This window comes from Zootoca vivipara, chromosome 9 (genome assembly GCF_965207765.1).
Source record: "Zootoca vivipara chromosome 9, rZooViv2.hap1.1, whole genome shotgun sequence".
NCBI classification, from domain to species: Eukaryota; Metazoa; Chordata; class Lepidosauria; order Squamata; family Lacertidae; genus Zootoca; species Zootoca vivipara.
In genome coordinates, this window is record NC_142592.1 from 20,450,891 (window position 1) to 20,475,599 (window position 24,709).

A 24,709-nucleotide genomic window follows, 5' to 3' on the forward strand; every position below is an offset into this window, starting at 1 on the left:
ATATTGTCTCCCTCTTCAGTTTGGTCCCCCTCAATGTAAGCTACGTAAGAACCTAAAAAAACCTCCTGGATCAGGCCAGTAGTCAGGTAGCCCAGCATCCTGTTCTCACAGCAGCCAACCAGATACTTAAGGGAAGCACTTGAGTGCAAGACCACTCTCCCCTCCTGCAAATTCCAGCCACTCATATTCAGAAGCACGCTGCCTCCGACAGTGGAGGCAGAACATAGTCAAGAGGGTTAGTTCATGTTCTTAATGTTTCTTAAATTACTGGTCTCTGGCCACCTTTGCCTCCTTCCTTGCTTATTTTCTCCCAACCTTTTCTTTTCAGTTCTAACCTCTACCCAGCCACCATTTCCCAATCCCAACCCCTTGACTTGGAACTCTTCCCAGTGATTTTTTTAGCTTCCTTCCACTCTGGCCTCTCACTGGTCCAGATCAAGTTCTCCTCTCATTGCTACAAGAAGCCTATGCATATATACATGGCTAAGATCAGATTCGTGTTACCGCATCACTGGCCTTTCCTGAATGATGCTGCGTCCAATAAGCAGCAAAGGGAAGAAGCGAAAAGGAAGTAGTTCACATACCACTGTGTTAACCTATGACCTGGCCCTAAGAGCATTCCAGAGTAGAAATTAGCCTCAACATGAATATTTCACTCTATTATCTCCTGTATTCGCTTTAAACAAGAGATTTGATCTGAATGGAGGAAGCTGAAATCCTGTTCTGCTAATCAGACTCTAAACATCACGACCCATATACATAAGGGGCTAGGTTGTCTCCTGTTTACAGCAGTAAAACAGCAGGCATAAAAGTTGCTTGATTGGAGATGTTCCGCTGAAAAAGCATCTATACCAATAAACATGACAGTATGTTTCTACCAGCTAAACTAATTCTGTATCTAGCGCTATAGTTGCAATCCTAAATGATTTCTGAAAAGCAAGCCTAACTGATTGCAGATCAGCTCAGTAAACGTGCATCGTCTTGTATGTGACTAAAACACAGCTTAAGAACATAGGGTTAGTTTCTAATTTATTTTTTGAGCTTCTCACGCAGAATGGGTCTATTACAGCCTCTGAAGGTTACCAAATCACCTTTTGCTTTGCGAGGAAACTGTGTATTCAGAAAGATGCTTCACTTAATTATCAGGGTTCTCCATTATTTATCTCCTCACAAAGAAGTTGATTTAACACACTCGTCCGTTTCAGAGCCTCTATGTTAGAAATATCCTCGCTGATGACAGGCACATCCTCCTTCTGTTTCCCAGCTGACAATTCATCCTCGCTGTCCGAGAGCGTACAGAGAAGGGTATCGTTTTCATAGGTAGGAAAATAATACCTAGAAAGAACAGTGAAGAACAACGTCACACCTTCTCAGTGAAAAGTCCCCTTTACATACATGCTTTTAACTTGTGACATTGGTCCTGCTTCCACACGGCATTACCTTACCGTTTGCATATCCCAGCTGACAAAGCATGCATATGAATATTGCAGCCATCTAGGTGGACCCAGGTGGCGCTGTGGTTAAACCACTGAGCCTAGGGCTTGCTGATCAGAAGGTCGGCGGTTCGAATCCCTGTGACGGGGTGAGCTCCCGTTGCTTGGTCCCAGCTCCTGCCAACCTAGCAGTTCGAAAGCACGTCAAAATGCAAGTGGATAAATAGGAACCGCTACAGCGGGAAGGTAAACAGCGTTTCCATGTGCTGCTCTGGTTTGCCAGAAGCGGCTTTGTCATGCTGGCCACATGACCTGGAAGCTATACGCCGGCTCCCTCGGCCAATAATGCGAGATGAGCGCGCAACCCCAGAGTCGGTCACGACTGGACCTAATGGTCAGGGGTCCCTTTACCTTTACCTTTAGGTGGGTGCCAATCGCATTGGAAAGCGAAACAATTTGAGACCTCCCACATGAGTGCAATATTTAAACACGTTTCCTAATACTGCTCCCCACACTGCTAGGGAAGCAGCCCCAATATTTGGATGGGCAAGCATACATGCACAGTATGTTTTCTTCCATATAAATCAACACATTTACTTATAAGAAATCTTAGCAGGAGTTTATGGGCTGCTTAAGGTAATAATACTGTAAATTATTTCTAAACACCTTACCTTTCTATTTGATTTATCCCACTTGGAGAAATGATCTGGTCCCATCCAACTCACTGCACTGTGAGTTCTGTGTGCAGGGCAGGAGTTGGGTCCATTACTCACAGCCGAAGTGAAAATGTAAATTTGTGGTTGAGGGCAGCTCACTTTCAAACTTTATTTATCCATAGCCTGGTAAAAGTCATGCACTCACCAATGGGCATATTGCATTCCTTGTATTATACCACTTAGGTAATATCCATGTTTCAGCCAAGCAAAGCGGACATTGCAGTCTGTTCTATCGCCCTTTTACTCTTAAGCTATGTGGCTATCAGATACTATGCATAACACTTATTAAGTCTTTGGAAAAGACAAAGCAGGCCCATATGGTACAGCAAGGGCAGAGAATGCAGAGTCTACGTCTCATTTACAAGACACTAAACTGGTTCTCATGAAACAGTATGTCAAACTATGACTTAATGAGACTTTGCAGGCTCCAGGAGAGGAGCTCCCAGTCCTCTCCCCAGTACTTTTTACTGATGTGTTGAGCTTAGCCAAGGTTTGGCTTAGAGTGTTTATGGTTAAGCTGTCTCTTCACTAATTACAACCTGTAACCAAGGTTTGCTCTTGGCTACAGATCATGGTTAGTAAGAACTTAACCTCAAGTCTGGGTTCAAAGGACACACTAAGCCAAAGCTTGTTTTTCTCAGGGCAGTAAAAAAGATCTGGGGTGCAGCAAAGTGGCTGTAAGCTCCTTTTGGGGTGTGTGTGTGCACATTCATATGGACTCTGTAAGCTACGGTTTGGCTTATTGTGCCGTGCAAACCAGGTCACTATCATGCACTGAGCACAACGCTGGAGAAAAACGAAAACACTCTTACTGTGGCTGATCCCACATGGATCTGGCTGGCAGAAGTGTTATATGTCTGGTCTCTTCCATATGATTTACCAACTCCCTCTTCGATTGGAATTTCTCCTGGCAACTGTAGCATCGACACTGATGGACCTCTCTTCTGATGAAGTTCAACAATTTCACTTGCTGATAGAAATTCAAACCTAGCAGAGAAAAGTTTTTTTTTTTTTTAAGGTGCAGGGGGAAAGGGGGACTGGAAGACGCAAGCAGTGAAGGTAACCATTTTGGCCCATTTTTTATAAAAAAAATCCAAATTAGGATAATACTTTAATTAAGCCAACCAATAGCTAACAACCTTTTGAGTTCTTTAGAAGTCTTCATTGGGCTAGGTGGTAAACAGAATATTGAGGGGGTTAGTGGGAGCGAGGAGAAAGCATTTTTTTGGCTTATGTTCGACCCATGGAGTATGTGTCTACTTGCAGTCTTAAGATGGAACAGGAAAGGAGGTATCTAAATCTTTTCTGTGGTTTTCCCCAATACTCCAGAGCTGATTTGGGGAGGAAGCACATGTGAGAGGAAGCATAGGCTGCTTTGTTGCACAAGAGTAAATCCTTGCACTAACAGAACAAGAGCAATACATACTGTCCTCAATCTGCTTACTACAGTGATTTTTTTAGTACCACTATATATATCTCATGCTACCTTTTTACACTCAGGAAAGGTCAGAACTGCCAAAACTGAAACATTTGGGAGTAACATAGGTTGACTTCTGGTCCTGCACTTCTAAGAAGACACATTTCCAGCAGCGGTAGAGGTCCCCAATACAGTATATGCTTTTTACTCACCATGCTGAGCCTTAATGTTTAGCAGGTCGAATCCATGAGCTTCCTGGAATTTGGGAAGAGCAAAAAGGGCTTCTAATTGTGAATAATTAAAAATATTTCAAATTGAAAACACCTGAAGTTTATAAAAAACAGGCACACCTTAGCAAGTATGCTGTGATTACAGGCTACGGACTACTGCTGTATGATTGCTGAAAATTCTTCACGCTACTATTGTTAGGACGTGACAAGCAGCATCACAGGAAATCAAACTACCGTTCCACCTAGCAGAGGGCTATTTTACTCCGCATGGTATTTGCCAAGCATGCTCCTTGGAATTTGTTAACTGTGAACACCAGGGATTGAAACTCAAGCTTTCAATACTCAGCGTGCATGTTCTATTAAGAGAGACCTAAGTAGGATATAGGTCTCTAAAGTGGATTATTGAAATGCTAACCTTTACAAGTGGGGCCCTGCAACAAAATGCTGCAGTGTGCCATGCTTCTGTTCAGGGTACAAGTGACTCTAGCCCACACCCACCCACCCCACCAGCCAGCCAGTATTCTGTGCCCATTGAGCTTCTTCAGTCCCCACTGGGTTGTTTCTCATTTTCTTCTTCATTTTGTGCTTTATCAGAGATGCCTGGACAAATTGTACCCAGTCCCAGCTGCATTAAAATCTTTTATTTATTTACTACACCTGCCAATAATAACATAGCATGAGTACAAGAAGACTCAAATCAGTATGATGATGGCGATGGTGATTCTAATCTTTCCTTATTATAAATGCCAAGTTTTAAACTCTGCTAAAAGGTGGCCAAAATATTCCCTCTGCTGAAACTAATACAGAGCAGCCTTCCCCAATATGGTGGTCTTCAGATATTTTGGACTCCAAAGCAAGATCTAATAGAGAAAGTGGAACATGCCTCTTACCTCCATGTGAGCATAGAGCTTTTCTGTAGTGTCGGTTTGCTTTTCACAGAAAAGGCACACTGCACAAACTGGATGTTCTTCCCAGCCGGACCAGTCTCTGCAAAAAAAGCAGTGCAAAAAGCCAGCTGAAGTTGTGATTTGCAAAGGTTTTTTTGAAAGATATGGAGATGCTACAGACACGGGACCCAATTCTGCTTCAGCTTATCCAACATGAAAGTAAACGGGAATCAACTTCACAGAATATCGTGCAGCTATGTCAATGCAAAGTAATACCCTTTTCTGTGGAAACTGGAACAGAGTTGAAACGGGACCTAAGCCTATTTCACAAGAGTCTTCACCACCTGCAAGGCAGCCATGATATTCCATTCCCCCACCCCAGTTTTCACCCCATAGCTCTTGACCATTCCATAGTCACTAAGCAAACTCAGTCCTCCTTGGGTGAGTTTTGAGGTGGGTTTTTTTTAAGCTTTTCATGTTTTCATGTAAATATTATTTGAACTTCTGCAAACCTTGGGACTCTCTGTTTCTCACTGGCCTTCCTTTGGCTGCATAGCTTTCGGCACTCAGCATCTGACTCTGCTCTAATGGGGAGTTATAGCATAGGCTAGCTATAAGAATGCATGTAATACTGGCAGAAATCAACCCTTTGAACTAAATGAAATGTCCTTTGGAATAATAATAATAATAATAATAATAATAATAATAATAATAATAATAATTTATTTATACCCCACCCATCTGGCTGGGTTTTCCCAGCCACTCTGGGCGGCTTCGAACGGAATATTAAAATACAATAATCTATAGGTGAAACCCAGAAAATTAGAATATCGCCGAAAGGTGCATTCATTTCAGTAACGCAACTTAAAAGGTGAAACCAATATATGAGATAGATGCATGACATGCAAAGCAAGATATGTCAAACCTTTATTTGTTGTAATTGTTATTTGTCGTTAGGCGGGTCAATTATAAATGGAATGTAATTAATGAAATGTAATAGCATGAAATATAATAGCAATGTTTATTTTTGTTTATTTTTGTATTATTGTAACTACTGTATACTGCGTATAAGACTACTTTTTAACCCAGGAAAATCTTCTCAAAAGTTGGGGGTCGTCTTATACGCCGGGTCGTATTTCTTATACGGTGAGTATATCCCAAACTCTATATTTTAACTGGAAAAGTTGGGGGTCGTCTTATACGCCCAGTCATCTTATATGCCGGAATATACGGTATTTGTTTTATTACTGTGGAATTTCCAAAAGAAAGCATTTGTAAAAATAAAAAAAAATAAAAAAAGTTGCATTACTGAAATAAATGCACTTTGACGATATTCTAAGTTTCCGAGTTTCACCTGTATTAAACATTAAAAGCTTCCCTAAACAGGGCTGCCTTCAGATGTCTTCTAAAACTCTGGTAGTTGTTTTTCTCTTTGACATCTGATGGGAGGGCATTCCACAGGGCGGGTGCCACTACTTAGAAGGCCTTACCATCTCCACCCAAGGTAACAGAATTCCACAGCCCTTTCACATCAGGCTGTCATGGCCCCCCTTTGCTAATCTGTGGCCGGGCATCTCTTCTATAAATCTAACAAGAACAGGCAACATTCTTTCTCCTAGTTTTGCAGACATGACTAATGCTTATTTTTTGATAAGGCAAATCTCGGTGGTGGCGCCTGCCCTGTGGAACACCCTCCCATCAGATGTCAAAGAGAAAAACAGCTACCAGATTTTTAGAAGACATCTGAAGGCAGCCCTGTTTAGGGAGGCTTTTAATGTTTAATAGATTATTTTATTTCATTTTTCTGTTGTAAGCCGCCCAGAGTGGCTGGGGAAACCCGGCCAGATGGGTGGGGTATAAATAATAAATTATTATTATTATATTGTTATTATTACTTTTAAGGAACAAATGCAAGGTAAAAAAATACTTCAATGCAGGGCGGTTTTCTTCCAGTGCAGTTGGACAATGTCATCTCTATAGTAATAAAAACTATTAGCTAGTGGGCATGCTCCGAAATAACAGCTAGAAAGGGAATTGTATTTTATTCCCATTGGCTCAGTTTCACCTCCTCTTAACCCCCATTTCCTCTCCAACCCCATCCCTAAATTTCTGAGAACTTTAAATGAGGGAATAAAAAACTGCTGCAAAATTTTTGTAGTGCACTGGGGCCTAGCTTTTCTGTGCTATCTCCCCTTTGCTTTGTTTTCTGACTCTCATGGGGGTTATGAGAGAATTGGGTAAATATGGTGGGCTCTGCTTCTTTAGAAGGGTAGCCCATACAGTTTATTGCAATGCCCTAACTGGAAACGACATACATTAAAATGCAAGATTATTTTAAGTGGGGTGGGAATATATAGCATGTTGAACTGTACCTTCTATGGCTCTGCAGCGCCTCGTGGTTGCTATAAAACACTATAAAACACTGGAAATCCAATTCATCAACATTCTCGGCCATACCTACATTGTCCTTGAATGCCACTTTTTTTTTACAACATAATGTTGCCAAGCCCGCAGAGCAGATTTCCCACCACTCTAAACTTTAAATACAACTCTTACTCTTCCTGGTTGTCCAATAATTCTCTGTCATCTTCGGACTGAACCTCTTCCCAGGTCTTGCCAAATTCCTGGAGGGGAAAGAAAAACGCACAGAGCAAACATGAATCCATGAGACCTCAGCAAGAGTGAATGCTCCAAGTCTTAGTCTTAGACAGTGGATGCAAATAATTCAAAATGAGGCTACTCAAGGTCATTTACAGCTGAAATAAAAACAGCTTAAAACACAGAAAAGAAAGCAATAATTAAAAAACAAACATTAATAGAACTTATGTATGTATCTATATGGGTATATGAGATCTGTTAAAATATACAGATCATCACACCACTCCTCTCCTTAAAAAGTCAGTTCCCAAAACCAGTTGGAATATGTTTTCACTTGCATGTCTTACATTTTTACATTTCCAGTAAAGCATTTGCTTCCTTGTATTAGCTTGTTAGAGTTAAGAGATTGTTGTTTTATTATGGAAAAATGTACTGTAGGTATTAATGATATTAATTAATTATTGTTAGCCTGCCACAAAAACCTAAACTGGCTGGTTTGGTAGTATAAATTATGTTTATTTTGTTTTTAAAACGGTTATATTTTGTGTAATTTTGCACACCACCTTGAAGGATCAACTGTCCCCCAAGATAAAAAAATTCCTTCAGTAGCACCTTAAAGACCAACTAAGTTTTTATTTTGGTATGAGCTTTCGTGTGCGTGCACACTTCTTCAGATACACTACTACCTACCTGTAACTGTCCCCCAAGAGGTAGTGTATATATTAGGTAATACATAAATACAATAAATCTCATATTGGGCTGGATTCTGACTCTTTGTCAAGATGTGACCCTGGGTAAGTTGGAGTGCCACAGATACGACCCACTTTTATTTTATATCATTTTCTGGCAATGCATGTTTTTTCTGGGGGTAGGGAAGACAGAAGGGCTATTATGTTTGAAGGAGCTACAACGCTGAAGAGTAAGGGGAAATGTTTAAAATAATAGTAAAGCACCATCTAGCTACTCTAATGCCAAGTGTATTACAGTCATACCTTGGTTTAAGCATGCCTCGGTTCGAGTATTTTCAGTTTAAGTACTCCGCGGACCTAACGGATTAATCCACTTTCCATTACTTTCAATGGGAAAGTTTGCTTCAGGTTAAGTACCCTGTTTCTCATATTTTAAGACATACCCATAAAATAAGCCATAGCAGGATTTTAAGCATTCAAGGAATATAAGCCATACCCCGAAAATAAGACATAGTGATAGGCGCAGCAGCAATGCCAGCCGTGGCAGGAGGAGGAGGAAAAAAATAAGACATCCCTTGAAAATAAGCCATAGTGGTTTTTTTTGAGGAAAAAATAAATATAAGACATGTCTTATAATATGAGAAACACGGTACGCTTCAGTTTAAGTACTCCACGGACCGTCTGGAACGGATTAATCCACTTTCCATAGCTTTCAATGGGAAAGTTTGCTTCAGGTTAAGTACGCTTCAGGTTAAGTACAGACTTCCGGAACCAATTGTGTTTGTAAACCGGGGTACCACTGTATTAGCTAGATGCTTAGATCAGGAGTAGCCTAGAGGCATTTTATTTTAAAGGGCTTTCGCCTTATTCACACAACGTTATAGGTCCTTCATTACAGATTAGGTCCTTCATTACAGATTAGGGAATTTGGATCCTGTAATTAATTCAGAGATGCTACTCTCGAGGGTAAACTCTCCAAGTGCGGCAGCCAGATTAATTAACGTTACTGGGATAGTGAGATAACTACCTCACATTAACACCCCTCTCACCACACATCCCCTCCCTAGTACCATGTGCCTTCCCATGAAAGTGGTCATGTCGAGCATATTAGTGGCAAGCTTTTTAATGAAAAGCTCATAAATGGGGGTGGTAAGGGGGTAGTAGAGGAAGAGTTCTCTTCCCTAACCACTTACGGTATAATGGTATCAAGTGGGGACTCGGGTGGCGCTGTGGTCTAAACCACTGAGCCTCTTGGACTTGCTGATCGGAAGGTCAGTGGTTCGAATCCCCGCGACGGGGGGAGCTCCTGTTGCTCTGTCCCAGTTCCTGCCAACCTAGCAGTTTGAAAGCACGCCAGTGCAAGCAGTGCAGCAGGAAAGTAAATAGGGTTTCCGTGTGCTCTGGTTTCTGTCATGGTGTTCTGTTGCACCAAAAGCCGCTAAGTCATGCTGGCCACATAACCCGGAAAGCTGTCTGTGGGCAAACACTGGCTCCCTTGGCCTGAAAGCAAGATGAGCACCGCAACCCCATAGTTGCCTTTGAGTGGACTTAACCATCTAGGGGTCCTTTACCTTTCTTTAGCTTTTTACCTAATGGTATCAAGTGATCCCAAGTTTAGAATAGACAAAAGCTTTAGGCTACATCAGGTTTTAAGTAATTTCCAGCTATACCAAAAGCAACGGGAATTTTACCTCTTCCAACAAGTTCATTGTAGGAGAATTACAGAAGCAAACTGCCCAATGGTTTGGGCTTGCTCTCCACTACTGGAATTAAAAGTTTTTATTAGCAGACCATTTCATTATCTGCATAGGCATACAGGCACTCATGTAGTATAGCAGAAGGGTGAGCCCAAGGGCCAGGCAGTCGCCTCATTCCCCCATGCTCATTTTACCTCTTGTTATGTCATGTGGTTGGTGGGGTTACACAAGCTCCTGTATCCTGGCATATTGCAAACATACCTAAACTTTGTGAATGGCCCCTCAGACAGGCTTAAAGCAAGCCAGGCCAGTTAAACTTGTAAATTTGTAAACTGCCCTGTGGTCTTCCAATGAATGGCAAAATATAAATCTAATGAACAACAACAACAATAAACTGTGACACAGAAAACTGCTTTAGAGTAACTAGCACACAGGATCTCCTAGCCATAACGCATAAATAATCCCATTAAATGAAATTCTAGAACACCGGCAATACTAGAAAAATTATTACTGCTATTACAGTAACTCTTGAGTTTTATACAATATTTACTGCCCAATAAAAACACTCTTATAAGGCAATAGCATTACATTTCTGTCTTCTTAGAAAAATCAAACATGGTTTTGAAGAGCTGGTTCATGACCTCCAAATGCTTCAGGGTGTGCAATAATGAACGGGAGAGGCTACACATCTGTCATTTCAATTATATCAGTCCACATTCAGTTAAAGAGAAAGGGAAAGCTTTAATAGTGGCTGGGAAACTGATTCAGCCATAGTGAAATGCCAGTGAGATACCAGATATCAGAATGTTAGCACTGCACTATAACACCTCCAATGCCTTGGGACCAAAGAACTTAAACATGCCCATTCACCTTGGCTGAAAGAGGCATTTCCGTTTCTTGGCCACAATGGAATGCTAGTTTTGTCACTTGGTCTTGCAGAACATGGCCAAAGAACAAGCAAGAGCAACAGTTACCTCACCACTCCACATTTTACCAGCTTCTCCGAAAGAATATAATGAAAGACTTGGTCAAAAACCTTACTGAAATCAAGATATACTATACTATGTCTGCAGCATTTCCCTGACCCACCAAGCTTTTAACTTTATGAGAGAGAGAGAGAAAGAAAGAAAGAGTGAGAGAGATATTTGTCTGGTATAACTTGTTTTTGAGAAACCCATGCTGGGTTTTAGTAATCACAGCACCCTTTTTCAAGTGCTTATCTGTTTAATTATCTGTTCTAGAACCCTTCCTGGTACCATTGTCAAGCTCCCCAGCCAGCAAAGCAATTGCATCCCATTGATTTAAAACTGGTGAGACTTAAACCTGATTCAGTTTGATGGCATCATTCATACAATTTGCAAATCAGGCTGCAATTTCAGCAATTTTCTTAGAAGGCAGGAAGTCCCAGTGAACTAAAAAAATGAGTTGACATCTAGAGGATTGCACTGTCAGTCAAATAAGAGTTGCATATACATCAACTTACCAGATAATTAATGATATAAAATCGGTCGTATTCTCTGTTTTTGGCATTGATTCTGCGATGCTGCTTCTTTCTCATGTGATCCTTGAGCGTGTTCTTATCTCGAAAGGTTTTTTCACAGTACAAACACTGCAAGCTAAGATTAAAAACAAACAAATGAAATTACAAACTGGTGCTAGGGACATTACTATAAGGAACCAGCCAGTTACTTCAAGTAACTATGATGACAGCAGCTTACTTTGAGAAAGCATGCTTAGATAAATTTAAAGAGAGAAAGACACACACACACACACACACACACACACACACACACACACACACACACACCATTCAGGCAGTTTGAGGTTTTTAGGAGCATATGCTGAATTAGAAGACTTAAGGCATGTGTTAACGCTGTTTCAGCAGCTGTTTCAATGTAAGCTGCTTCATAATCTTGGAGCACCCTGCAAGAGCTGGCATAGCTCAGTTGGTAGAGCATGAAACTCAATCTCAGGGTCATGGGTTCGAGCCTCACCTTGGACAAAAAATACCTGCATTGCAGAGGGTTGGATTAGAAGAGCCTTCTAACAACAATTCTACGATTCTATGATTACTTGAAGCCACAATGGGAGTGCACTTTCAAAAAGAGTCACATCACCCTACGTCAGCTGATTGAGAGGTAGGTGACCCCACCCATTTTAAAAATTTGTCCCTGGAGGGGGAGAGCAGATATAGAATTGGCTCAACAGAGAAAAAACATTAATCCTTTATGTTAAAGGAACCACCACTGCCAACTGATGTAGTGTAAATATGTAAAATAAAATCATTTTTTGGGGAATTATCTGTGGTTTGGGCTTGTAGAATTTATATGACTGCTGATTTATTGGTATTACTGAGCTTCCCCCCCCCATGTTTACCATAACTTTTATATACAATACTGACCCGGCCACACGTTGCTGTGGTTCTTTCCTGTGGTTCCTCCCCCCCTTGTCCCGATCCATGACGTATCCTGCCCCTCCTCCATCCACCCCGGCTCATCCCTGTGTTTCGGTAGGATACCCTTTCCTTTGTTGTCCCTGGGTAGTGTTGGCCCCTCCCCCATGTATCTCCATACCTTGGCCCCCACCCTTGGAGAAGGAACTGTTAGGTTCTGGGTTTTATTTCCCAGCATGCACTTCTGTCTGAGCCCTCTGTTGTCCCTGGGGAGTGTTGGCCCCTACCCCCGGTATCTTCCTACATTGGCCCCCACCCTTGGAGAAGGAAATGTTAGTTTCTGGGTTCAATTTCCCAGTATTTACTTTTGTCTGAGCCCTTGGGGAGTGGCCTGGATCGTTGTGTCAAAATTTCAGGACGATCGGTCAAGTGGTTACGGAGAACATAGCGGCCAACAATTTCAAGATTTTTACATTTTTATATATATAGATTTTCTGTATTGTATCCTTGTACAGTATTTGGCACTGGAATAAAGAAGTTCTGCAGCCATGGAGGCAAAGAATATTAAAAAACATACCACTAAATTTATGCAATAACAAACAAAAAAATATTTCAAAGCATAAACCACTGCAAGCACAACAGGCAGAGCTACTGAGCTTTAGCTGTTGGCATCATTTGGTACTGGATGAAAATGCCCTTCAACACAGAAAACATGGATTGAATATTATTTAAAAGATTGCTTATTGCAATAGTGTTACAGTGTGGAAGAACCTTAGTAAGTCATGCTACATTATATAATGCTGATTGATCAGATTCCCTTATATCTCATTCTGCTGCCTGAGCAAGAATCACAAAGACCCTTTGTGTGGCTGCATGATTCACAGATCAATGTAACTGAACTGAATTGAAGAACATTTTAACATGTTAGTATATTGCATTGGTAAGTAAAAATACTGCCCTCTTTCCAACCATCACACACACACACACACACACACACACACACACACACACACACCCCTTTCCTGCCTTCAGATGCCCAGATTGGTCAGGTATTGCATTTAGAGACCATCTCCAACTTTTACTGTTACTTCATCCATAGAACTATTAAACAATATTACTTATTCAATTCCCAGGCTCCCTTTTATAAGCTCTTAAAAATCCATTTTCTACCAACTGAGTCAGTTGCTTCTGAATACTCAAGGACCTATACATCAAGCTCTTTTTTTCATAAACACAATTCGGAGATAATCGAGCGGCTCCTTACTATTGATTTAATTCCAAACTTTAAAATAAAAAAATGCAAGAAGCAAGTTGCCATCCTACCCACCTCCTTTCCAGTAGTGATGTGGATGTACAATGGGTTGTTTTTATTTAGTGAATTTTCTGTGGTAAGGGGAAATTCAGATTAATGTTAAGGAAAGTATGGTTTGGGCTAAGCATTTTGATGAAGACAAAACCATGTTTGTAAAAAACCTGCACTGGTTCCACAATGAATGCATATCTTTGTATAAGTGAAACCACTGCTCTTTCCAACCCTGATATACAAAAGCTATGGGACCTGGGCTCTAAGAGGAATGGTCTAGGTGAAGATAATGATGTGAAGAGTCCCCAAAGCAAACAGAGTCTCTCGTGTCCACTGTTGTCGTTTAGTCGTTTAGTCGTGTCCGACTCTTCGTGACCCCATGGACCATAGCACGCCAGGCACTCCTGTCTTGCACTGCCTCCCGCAGTTTGGTCAAACTCATGTTCGTAGCTTCGAGAACACTGTCCAACCATCTCGTCCTCTGTCGTCCCCTTCTCCTTGTGCCCTCAATCTTTCCCAACATCAGGGTCTTTTCCAGGGAGTCTTCTCTTCTCATGAGGTGGCCAAAGTATTGGAGCCTCAGCTTCACGATCTGTCCACTAACTTGATACAATTATCATATCCAGTCTTTCCATAAACTTGGCTATTTAGCGTACCTGTCTAGTTTCTTCTGTAGAAGTTCCAAAAACTCCTCACAGTGTACAATGTTATCTGGCAGCCCAACATTGAATGCATGATCATTTGCCATGTGATTGAGGAGGTCTGATCTACAAAGAAGAATTCAAGCAGAGCATTAGTTCCTTTAACATACTTTTACGGTAGCTTCAAAACATGGCTCTTTGGGTTGGTGGGTTGTGGGGGGAAGAAAGAGGCTGGTGCTATGGTTTAAGGAGCATCACTAAAAATAAATGTCCTTTCTCCCCTTTGTTAGTGTGCCTCTTTTCCCTGCAGAGGCCAACATGGAGAGAGGAAGAAAGCCCGAAGAGTCTTTCTGAAGCTGCTCTCTGTACTCGGAACACTTAAAATAGTATAAAACCGCAACTAAGTAACGGCACTGTTTCTTTTTTGCGGCTAGACAAATTATTTCCACTTAACTGAAGAAAATGTGGATTTCACCCCTATAAAACCAACACTGAATAAGTTACAGCACTGCGTGCAGCTTTCCCAGCAGCAAAAGCAGTTGTGTGTAACTAAATGGGAAAATTTACATCTCAGATTTATCGCCACCTCACTGCAGCATTTCACAACCTGACCTGCCTGCTTGAAACCAAAAAGAATGGCTAATTTTAACCAATACTCTAATTACTCACCGGGGGCACCATTTGAGTAGATTTCAGTAGAAATGGGAGAATATATTAATGCTTTGCAGAGCCCAAGGGCACCTCTGCAAACTGGATAAACTGAACATGGCTCCCCTCCCAAACTATTCTATTGGCTACAACAAAACGATCCTTTCAGGCCTAATACCAGGGTTGGGGAAGGGATCCTGCAGACACCCAAGAAGGCTTCTATGGGCATGCGCCTGTCGGTCCACCTTGGTGCCTCCTGAATGGTAGCAACACAAGACAAACACCTTTTTTTAAAAAAGGAAAGAACCTTGGCATGCAAAACAAGTACATAAATCAAATTCATTGTTTAGAACCAGGTAGGTGATAAGAAAGAGCCAATGCAAAACTAGAAGAGAATATTCCCACCACTAAAAAGTGTGATGGGCTTGGTTTGCACACAGTTAACTATGTTTTAAAGATGAATGTGCAGCATGCTGGTGCCCAGGGCTAAAACCATGGGCACAAATCTTGGTTACAGATTGTGGTTTATTTTGAGAGAGAAGCCACAAACCCAGGTTCAGATATAATACCAAGTCAAACCATGGGCCATGTGTCCAAGATTTTAGCCCAGTGTACTGCACAACACCTTGACAGTATAGTTAAGCCTAACTGTGGTTTAAAGGGATGTGCAAAGCAGGCCACTGAGATCCACTAATTCATAGATCCACTATTCATACATAACAACTCTGGTCCAACAACCATGATATGTCAGACTGAAAGTGAGCCGCGTGCCCGTGTCAACTTATGATATAGTCAACTAGAATGCCAGTCAACTACAGTCATACCTCGGTTTAAGTACGCCTTGGTTTGGGTACTTTCAGTTTAAGTACTCCACAGACCCGTCTGGAATGGATTAATCTACTTTCCATTACTTTCAATGGGAAAGTTCGCTTCAGGTTAAGTACGCTTCAGGTTAAGTACAGACTTCCGGAACTAATTGTGTACTTAAACCGAGGTACCACTGTAATGACTTTGATTCAGGACAGGCGAAGCAAAGGAATTCTTTACGCTTCTTCTTTTATGGATTTCGCTGTACATGATGTGATGATGGCCAATGGCTCACAAGGCTTCAAAGGGGGATGAAGTCATGGAACAATAGATCTATCAATAGCCATTAGTCATGATGGCTAAATCCTTGCTCCAAAGCATTGTGCCTTAGCTCAGTGACGGGGAACCTGTGCCTCCCCCAAGTTGCTCATGGACTCCAAAACCCATCAGCCCCAGTCAGCATGGCCAATCATCAGGGATGAGAGAGGCTGTGGCCTTCCAGATGTGGCTGGACTACAAAATCTCCACCACTGCCTTAGCTAGTTGATGGGCATGTGTGAAATGGGATGTTGGACTGCATGGATGCTTTGGTCTTTCCTCCAGCACTTTTCTTACACTGGGCTACCTGTAGGCAACTCTAACATCTTGCCAGCTATAAAATGCTGCTACAGCTCCATCAGTACCAAACCCTTATGGTGACATTTCCATTTCCCCCATTTGCATAGGTTTGGGATGTTCATGAGGATGAAAACACGTAGTCAAACATTCATCGCTAACCTGTTACCAGTGAACTCTTTATCACAGAACATGCATGCACCGTGAAAGTCGGTGTCATTTCTCTCTCGCTGCTGTTGCTCCAGATTCTCTCTCTGTTGAACAGGGGGGGGGAACACATGCAATCACATTCGTTTTTGGAAATAGCTTCATTGTAAATTATTCCTAGCAGTTTTCCATTGTCTCTCATTATCAGCTAATGAGCAACACAGGCACTTGATTCATTTGAAAACATGGTTTTCTCGCCGACGATTAGGTTCAAATGTTCACACAGCATGAAGGAAGAATAACAGGCTAAACAGAAAGACCTGAAGGCTGGTCTAATCCAGTGCAGTTCAAATGAAAACTGGAGAAAATGTATTTGCACCTCCCAAAATGAGAATTTGGATGACACAAGGATTGATGGAATCAGGCTGCATAATGAAAATATTTTAGCCTCGATAAATCAATATGATCATCAATGGCTCCTTGATGTATAGGTGCACCCATGTGAATAAAAGGAGCAGGTTTTTTTACCTTAAGTAATATAGGTTTAAGCCTTAAACTAAAGCAAAACAATTTAACATACTGTATATTCCTAACAGGTCTCCTAGAACACTTAATTTTTTTTGGTATCTATTTCTAGGAATGTTCTCCTCCAATTTAAATAAAAGCTGCATTTTACTGCTGAGTGTTCATAGTGTGAAGCTGCATATTGCTTCAGGCAAGAGAACTGAGTTAAGAGAGTCTAGGTGTATATTTTCCACGAGAGAGATTGAAGCAAGCAATCATCTATATTTTACACAAGAAACGGAAGACCCAGAGTGAGGAAACTGGAACTTGAAGATACTTAGGTTTCTCCTCACTGCACAGGAGATATAAAGAACTCAAGATTAAAAATGTAGAACTAAAAACCCTTGACACATTCTACATCACCGGGAGAAAACAGTTGTTTGGTGCCCCAGTGCTATGAAACTGAGCAAGTCAGCTCTTTTTTTAAAAAAAGATCCCTTTTTCTTCACCCTCACACTCCTGTAAGCACCTCGGCAGAGGAACAGGCAGCTTAATTGAGAGCCAGTGTGGTGTAGTGGTTAAGAGCGGTAGACTCGTAATCTGGTGAACCGGGTTCGCGTCTCCGCTCCTCCACATGCAGCTGCTGGGTGACCTTGGGCTAGTCACACTTCTCTGAAGTCTCTCAGCCCCACCCACCTCACAGTTTGTTGTGGGGGAGGAAGGGAAAGGAGAATGTTAGCTGCTTTGAGACTCCTTCGGGTAGTGATAAAGCGGGATATCAAATCCAAACTCTTCTTCTCAATAATAATAATAATAATAGGCCAGTGACTAAAGATTACATAAGCCGTAATCAGCAACACCTAAAGGGCACTGCATTAGCTACCCCTCTATGGTAAGCTTGAGTTGTTCTGGCAATTGGTTTATTTTTGAGGCAATTAGACAACCTGCTAGAACTACTTTGCAGGTTGAGCTTACCTATGCATGCCTGCTTCTCGGCAGCTGCAAAAAGTGGTGGATTCGGTATGTGTGAAAGAACACCCCCCCCCCCCCATGCAGCTTTCACATCTCCAAAACAACTTAACGAGAAGAAAGTTTCACTGCGGAGGTGCCATTTTAGGGCTTGCTTTATGCAAAATTCACAGCAAGGTTTTAAAGGCCTGCTTTTGAACTGTCACTGAACAGTGCCTCCCCTTCAGCTGTTGAGTCATTAAGCGATAAGATGGCAAGAGCCCTAGAAACTCAAGAGATATATGCATGTGTGAATCAGTTCAAAGCGAGCAAAAAGAGCAGGACCTTTATCTAGCTGCTGCCCCCCCTTTCAAGAGGTTCCTATTTATTTTGCTTCTTCTGATGTTGGAATAGCTCTGCAAATAAGAAGCCATGGCTGATAAACACACTCAGCTGCCTCTGGGAATGCTCAGCTGGTGGATTTCTATAATTCCTTTGTTGAAGGAAGACCAGACATTTATAGATAACAGGGTCACTAAGTAGGGTTGGGCAGTGCTCTGCAGAGATCAGAATCCCAGGTGAAGAATCTTTACTATTGTGGACAAACATATGACATACACTTTGTATTCAAAACCACAGCCTTGGATTCTTTTGAGTCAATTTTCAGCACACCTTTAAACATACCCTCCAACATTTCTCCAATAAAAATAGGGACGTCCCATTCCATTTATTATTATTATTATTATTATTATTATTATTATTATTATTATTATTATTATTATACCCTGTCCATCTGACTGGGTTGCCCCGGCATTCTGGGCAGCTTCCAACATACATAAAAACATAATAAAACATTAAACATTGAAAAAACTTCCCTATACAGGGTTGTCTACAGATGGCTCCGGGCTCGCGTAACTCCATACCCTCCAACATTTATCCAATGAAAATAGAGACGTCCTAAAAAAAGTGGGACATTCCGGGATCAAATCAGAAACTGGGATGGCTTCTCTAAATCAGGGACTGTCCCTGGAAAATAGGGACACTTCTGCTTTAAAGAAGTATGTCCTACTAAGCTTACTGGAACTGTTAAGTTAACTGTTGAGGATCGACTTCATTATTACTGAAAGAGGAAACCTGGGAATTAAATTAAATCCTCATTTTTTGTGCAGTTCATATCATGCTTCAGGATGGTCACATGCAAACCACCTTACCAGTCTTTGTTGCTGGAGTTTCTCCCTCAGTGTTCTGTCTTCAGGCAAAGCATCACATAAAAGGAAGTAATTGTCTTGTTCCTCTGTTAAAAGATTACAGATCAAATGTCAGGAGAACACTTAGGTCGATACATTGAGCTTTTTAATGTAATACAGGTTTGAGTTATATTAAGTCACTGAGAGAGGGAGAAAGATGCAAGTGGTAATTCTATCCATTTAAGACAAAATGTTCTTTCTAAGGGGTCTGTTCAGAAATTTCCTAGTCATGTTGGCAGTTGTGCTTCAGCCAGAAGCAAATCCATGAATATAAAGCGAAGCCCACCAGGGAATGCCATTAGATTTTACTGGACAAGGATAATCAGTCCCAGGTCTCGTGTCTGGCTGCATTCAAATGTCACAATAAACCATAGTGTAATAAAATCCCTCCCAATTACTACTCCATGAAGAAATCTGAAGGTTTCCATTTCATTTTATTAGCCACAGATTAGCACTACTTTCAATCCTTACCTGTGATCAATATTAGCTATAGTTTGTTAAACAAGCCAGCTTCAGAACCCATGGTTTACTGTCACATCCAAATGCAGACTCTGCATATTTCATACATTAAGGGAATAACACTGCCTGGTATGGAAAGAATTCTCCAAAAGAAAAGAAAAGAAATCTGCATTCTGACTTTGTACTCAGAACAGGCTGAACTGGTCTTCTCACCCCAATCTTCCAGGCACACAGGTATAGGAACCAGAATCAGTTTAAAATGCCTGAAGCCCTTGTTATGCCTCTTTTTCTTTAGACTCTCCATTTCCTACAGCTGAACTGCATTCTACAACTGCCAAGATTTTTCTCTCCTTCTTTTAAATGAATACCTGATGGTAGGCCAGAAGCAGGGTGCCGAACTGATTGTGTCTCATAGCAGTTATTTAGAGGTTTATAATTTTATTTGACAGTCAGAGCTACTATAGCCACCCTTATAAACCTCTAATCAGTGAAATGGAGCACTTCAGAAACATTATAACTGGTATGGGAGTACCTATAATATTAAGGCAGAGGGCTCTTTCCCTAGCATTCTATCATAATCATCCTTTGTTTGGCCCGAAGTATAGATGATGATGATGTATGCAAGATGTACAAAAATCAACACAGGCATTGCCCACAAGCTTATAGTCCAAGATATAATGCTGGACACTCACTCTTTGTATTTTAAAGTGAATCAAATAATCTGTTGAACTCAAGCTCACAAACAAGAGGGCTTCAGCACCTGATACAGTTCAGCAAAAAGTGTCCCAACAAAATTGGTGGTCCAATGGCAGATTGTGGGGAATTTTGCAAACCAGGCCTGTGCAGGTTACATTAACAACACACTCACCTAAAGTTGCTTCAGAATTTGTTCTTATCACACAACAGAAGTCTGTAATGGGCTGCTCTGAGAATCTTTTCTTCCAGTACAATGCATATCTTTAAAAAAAACAAAGGGGGGGGGAAAGCAAAAATGCAAACAGCTATGTTACAAAACATTTCCCAAACTGTTGTTCGTTTCATTACACTCTTAATATGCAATTCTTGTTGCAGCATTTGGATACCCGAGCCACTCATTGCTACCAGTCTTTTGTAGAGGTCGTTTTTCAAATAAGGCGACATTTCTATTTAGCCAGAACAATCTTCCCAGTACAGATAAGTTGGAAATTGGATATCCATTACCAGGTAATTTAAAATGTTCAGCTTGTATGAAGAAACCAGACACAATGACTAGTGTTTGATTTTAAAAAAATGAAAAACATGGCAAGCTTACGGTGCTGAATAAGCTAACTTTTTATACGGATTTTATTTGCCCTAGATTCTTTTCATCTTATTACTTGGCTTTAAAACCTGATACTTACCAAAACATAAATGGGTGCTTTGTGCATGCTTGGTCATAAGTCTCTAGAAAAATGTATACAGTACTGCATGAATACTGAGACCTACTTAGTAGTTTAATTATCCAGCTTGACAGTAAAATACATTATTCCATCCAAGCAAATATCAAGAAGCTCAGTGCCCTGGTACCATGTGCTGCCATATGGCATTCCCATGAGAGAAGGAAACTTCTGGATTTGAAAACACTAGAGCCATAATTTGGCAAGAAAAACAAATTGTCCTCGTGGGATGGGATGAATTGCAACATAGGCATAGAAAGCTGACAGAGAACTTGAACACTGCAGTGCCAATAGTCCTACATATTGACCATGTATACTTTTTAAGAAGCAAATAGCCGTTTGTTGGTATCACATTTCCCGGTTTCTTGCATTGGCTTTCAAGTCCCTGTTACACCCTAACAAAAGTTATTGCTTTCAGCTGTTTTCCTTGCTCATCAATCAAGTGTCTTAATGAACCAAAATTGTGTGCGCCTTTAGCTCAATAGTGGGCACAGGTGTTGAGGGAAGGGTCTAAGAGGCAGGTAGGGACCGGATCTCAAAGAGTTGCTGGCTTCAATTATTTCCAGGTGCAATACAGACACTAATGTTTGCAAGCATAAAAACGTTCATGGAAATAGTTCACTTTACATGATGTAAAGTTGTGAGCACTGATCTGCATGTCCGAGGTTCTCTCAGGAGCCAAAAATTGAATAAGAGCTGCCTGGTTCTGCTAGGTAATCACTAAAGACAAAAGTGGCATAAAGATTTCCCTCTGCACTGATGCTGTGTGGCTGAGAATCCATCTGAGAAGCTTCACAAATCCCTTTGCCTCTGATAACTGGTGATGTAGTGAGGCTGTGCTGGTCTTCAAATACCACCAAAGCATTTGGAATTGCAGCTGTGTACTTGCAGAGGTGGTGGTGGAGCAAATGATATTTTCTTTGCTCATATGCAAGCCAGATCCCGGCTTGTTCAGCAAACCATGGCTATAACAAACCATGGCTTAGTGTTCCATCCAAACTACCAATTTTACCTGTGGAGAACATTTTGCAGCTCTGGACTGGATCCTGGATTCTCCACCCATGGGGGACCATTTTGACAGATGGGACGCATTTTTTTCTCTGTGGTTTGTAGTGTGGTTTGAATTCATGTCACATTGCAAATGAAGGTCCTAACACTGCTTGAAGTCAATGCAGACCAGTGCCAACTTTAAACCCTATTTTCTTCCAATGGAAACTTTATAGTGCATCCAAACTCAGCAGGTTTGAAGTCGCCACTGACAAGCAGTGACAGCAAACCTCACTTGAGAGTCTTCAAAGGCATTCCTGCTTTGCTCACTGGCTGCTGCACCTCTACCCAATGTTGTAAGTGGTCTTGGGGGAATTTGGGACCTGTGCCAACCCTAGTTAGGATCCCAGAGCCCAGAGGCTCCCTAACCTGACCTATATGCTTGTTCATGACACCCAGGTATACCTCTCCACTTCAGAGTTCTCTCCTTCCATCCAATCCTGCATGTCTCTACCTGCTTGTTTGATACTGTTCTCATCACCATCTCAGACTCAACATGTCCAAGATGAAGCTGCTTCTCCCCGCCCCCAAGTCTTTCTTTTGATCCTCCCCAGATTTGCCAACAGCACCACCACTCACACAGACTCCACTTTTTCATCAATTCTTCTCTCATTTGTTTGCCACATTCAATCAGTTGCCTTATATATACAGTACTGAAGTGTAATGAACCAGGTCATGGCAACTCACCTGGATGTTGGTATGTGGACAGCATTTATTTATAGGTGACCATTCTCTAGTCTCTTGGAAAAATAAAACCATTGATTCTGACATGGTGACAGATGATCACTCGGTTCCACTCACAAGTATCCTACCTTATGCAACGGGGAGTTTATGCATTTTAGTTTTCTTTGACCCATTTTTACAGTGGAAAAATTGATCCCATTCATTTTTGGTGCATATCAGTTGTCTCAAATCTGGCCTACTGATATATGCATGGTAAAAACTGAGTGCAGAAAAGGTATTGATCTTTGCCATCTGAAGCCAGACACACATAGCAGCTTTGCAGATACCAAAGTGGAAAGAAGACGGCAACAAAAAGAACATATGTACAGACTGGAATGTGTGCCATGTGAAATTGCTAAGCAACAGCATTTAATGTTTTGAATAAGGCTTGTCAATTAGATAAAACATGTGCACCTTGCAAAGCACATATTGATGAGGAGAAGGTATATTGGTTTATTTAACATAGGCTGTAGATCAGGGATGGGTAACCTGTGGCCCCAGTCAGTACAACTATTGGTATAGGAACTTCTAGAACTTTAGTCATTAGAATATGCAAATAGCACTGAGGCCAATGCATTTATAGAAGGGCGTGGTCATCACATGTCAACTGCAACATGTACTGTAATACTTTTTAAGGGAAGGAAGTTCAAGTGAGTTATCAGGATCTAGAGTTTACCATTGAAAGACAACAAAAAGGTCATTTCAGCGGTGGATTCACCATGCCTTTCTCACTGCCTGTCTATTTTATTGCATGGGTTTCCCCTTCCATAAAGAAAGTGATCTATACTTGTATGAATAAGTTCATAGAGACGGATAGACAAGTTTTGACAGGCTTACAAGAAACAGCAACTGATCTGCAGAACTTAACATAAAGGGCTGAGCTCCAAAAGAATAAAAGGAAGCATTTTGGTCAATGTAAAGATCTGCCTCCCTTAAGGTTCTCAACTCTCATTCCAGTCCCCAAAAGGCTGATGCATCTGTTTATGTGCCATGACCAGGGCTACTTTTGCAGAATGATTTACTCCCAATTTTTGAAGTTTGGGATTCCTTTGCACAGACACATTCACGTTCCAGCCTTGTTTCTACAGTCCCTGGGTCCAGCTCTCTCATCCAAGGCTCAGTTTCTTACATTAACGTCTAGCAAAATTGCCTTTTATTTATATACAAAAATGTATCTATCCTGCTTCATCATAAAACATTGATTAAATGATTATTTAATTTCTATACTGCTTAATCTACAGTACTAAACATGTATCTAAATGGTGTACAAAAAAACAGGAGCAACAACAGACAACTTAAACAAAATACACACAGTTGCATTAATACAAAGTTACTAATATATATAAATCAATATAAATTCATTTTCCTTCAGACACACATACCCTTTCAGCCTCCCTTTCACTGTTTTTTTGGGGGGATCTCTCTGTTTTCTTTTGCATAATTGGGAACTTTATCCTATGTTTTGGTTGTCTCAGTATATACCAGTTCTAGTTTTCTGGACATTTTCTATCCTAGGTTGTCTAATCAAATTTTAAGCAAGAACTACATACCTCCGAAAATCTGCTACCAGCCTGACATCTGCAATGACAAGCTTGTGCTCTATAATCATGTGCTTCAGAAGTTGGTTTTGTTCTGATACAGGAGAATATTCTTCACAGAATATACAAGGCACAGATGGAGAACCTTCTACAGCAGAAATGCCACCTGGACTTTCTGGCAGAGAAAGTGGCTCCAAAATGTAGTCTTCGTGGTCTAAAGAGAAATAATAATAATAATAAATTACAAAGACATTATATTAGTCTATCTCAGTGTCAAAAGCAATCTTTTTTAAAAAAGTCAACAAACAGACTTGTGTGCACTATATATGATGGAATGAAAAAGAATGGAAATATGTTTCTTTATTAAATTTCTATCCTGCCCTTGCTCCCAAATGAGCCAAGGGTGGCAATGAACTTCCTGTGTGGCTGGTCTTGCATTAAAGATTTCTTGCATATTACTTTCTTACAGTGTTAGGTGCAGAGCGTGGGAGAGAAACCATTTCTGGCCAGCTTGGAGTTTGTAATAAACGTGACATCAGCCCAGGCTGGTATGTAGACCTCATACATGTAAAATTTCCAGTTCACTTCAATGGAGGGTAAATACAGAC

At 41.1% G+C, this 24,709-nt stretch overlaps 1 protein-coding gene across 2 annotated transcripts in view; it reads right to left on the bottom strand.

Moving 5' to 3' along the window:
* Nucleotides 1-1,012: 1,012 nt before the first annotated feature.
* Nucleotides 1,013-24,709, bottom strand: part of ZNF277 (zinc finger protein 277) — a 39,914-nt gene continuing 16,217 nt past the window's right edge. For both annotated transcript variants that reach the window (XM_035128020.3, XM_088651744.1), the window contains exons 2-12: nt 24,114-24,315; nt 20,247-20,335; nt 18,884-18,966; nt 16,236-16,327; nt 14,019-14,129; nt 11,151-11,283; nt 7,240-7,307; nt 4,687-4,783; nt 3,779-3,821; nt 2,962-3,136; nt 1,013-1,335 (exon numbers count right to left, since the gene is read on the bottom strand). In XM_035128020.3, coding sequence (XP_034983911.3) covers nt 1,143-1,335; nt 2,962-3,136; nt 3,779-3,821; nt 4,687-4,783; nt 7,240-7,307; nt 11,151-11,283; nt 14,019-14,129; nt 16,236-16,327; nt 18,884-18,966; nt 20,247-20,335; nt 24,114-24,315 — 1,286 coding nt within the window. In that variant the 3' untranslated portion in view covers nt 1,013-1,142. The remainder of the gene's footprint in view (nt 1,336-2,961; nt 3,137-3,778; nt 3,822-4,686; nt 4,784-7,239; nt 7,308-11,150; nt 11,284-14,018; nt 14,130-16,235; nt 16,328-18,883; nt 18,967-20,246; nt 20,336-24,113; nt 24,316-24,709) is intronic.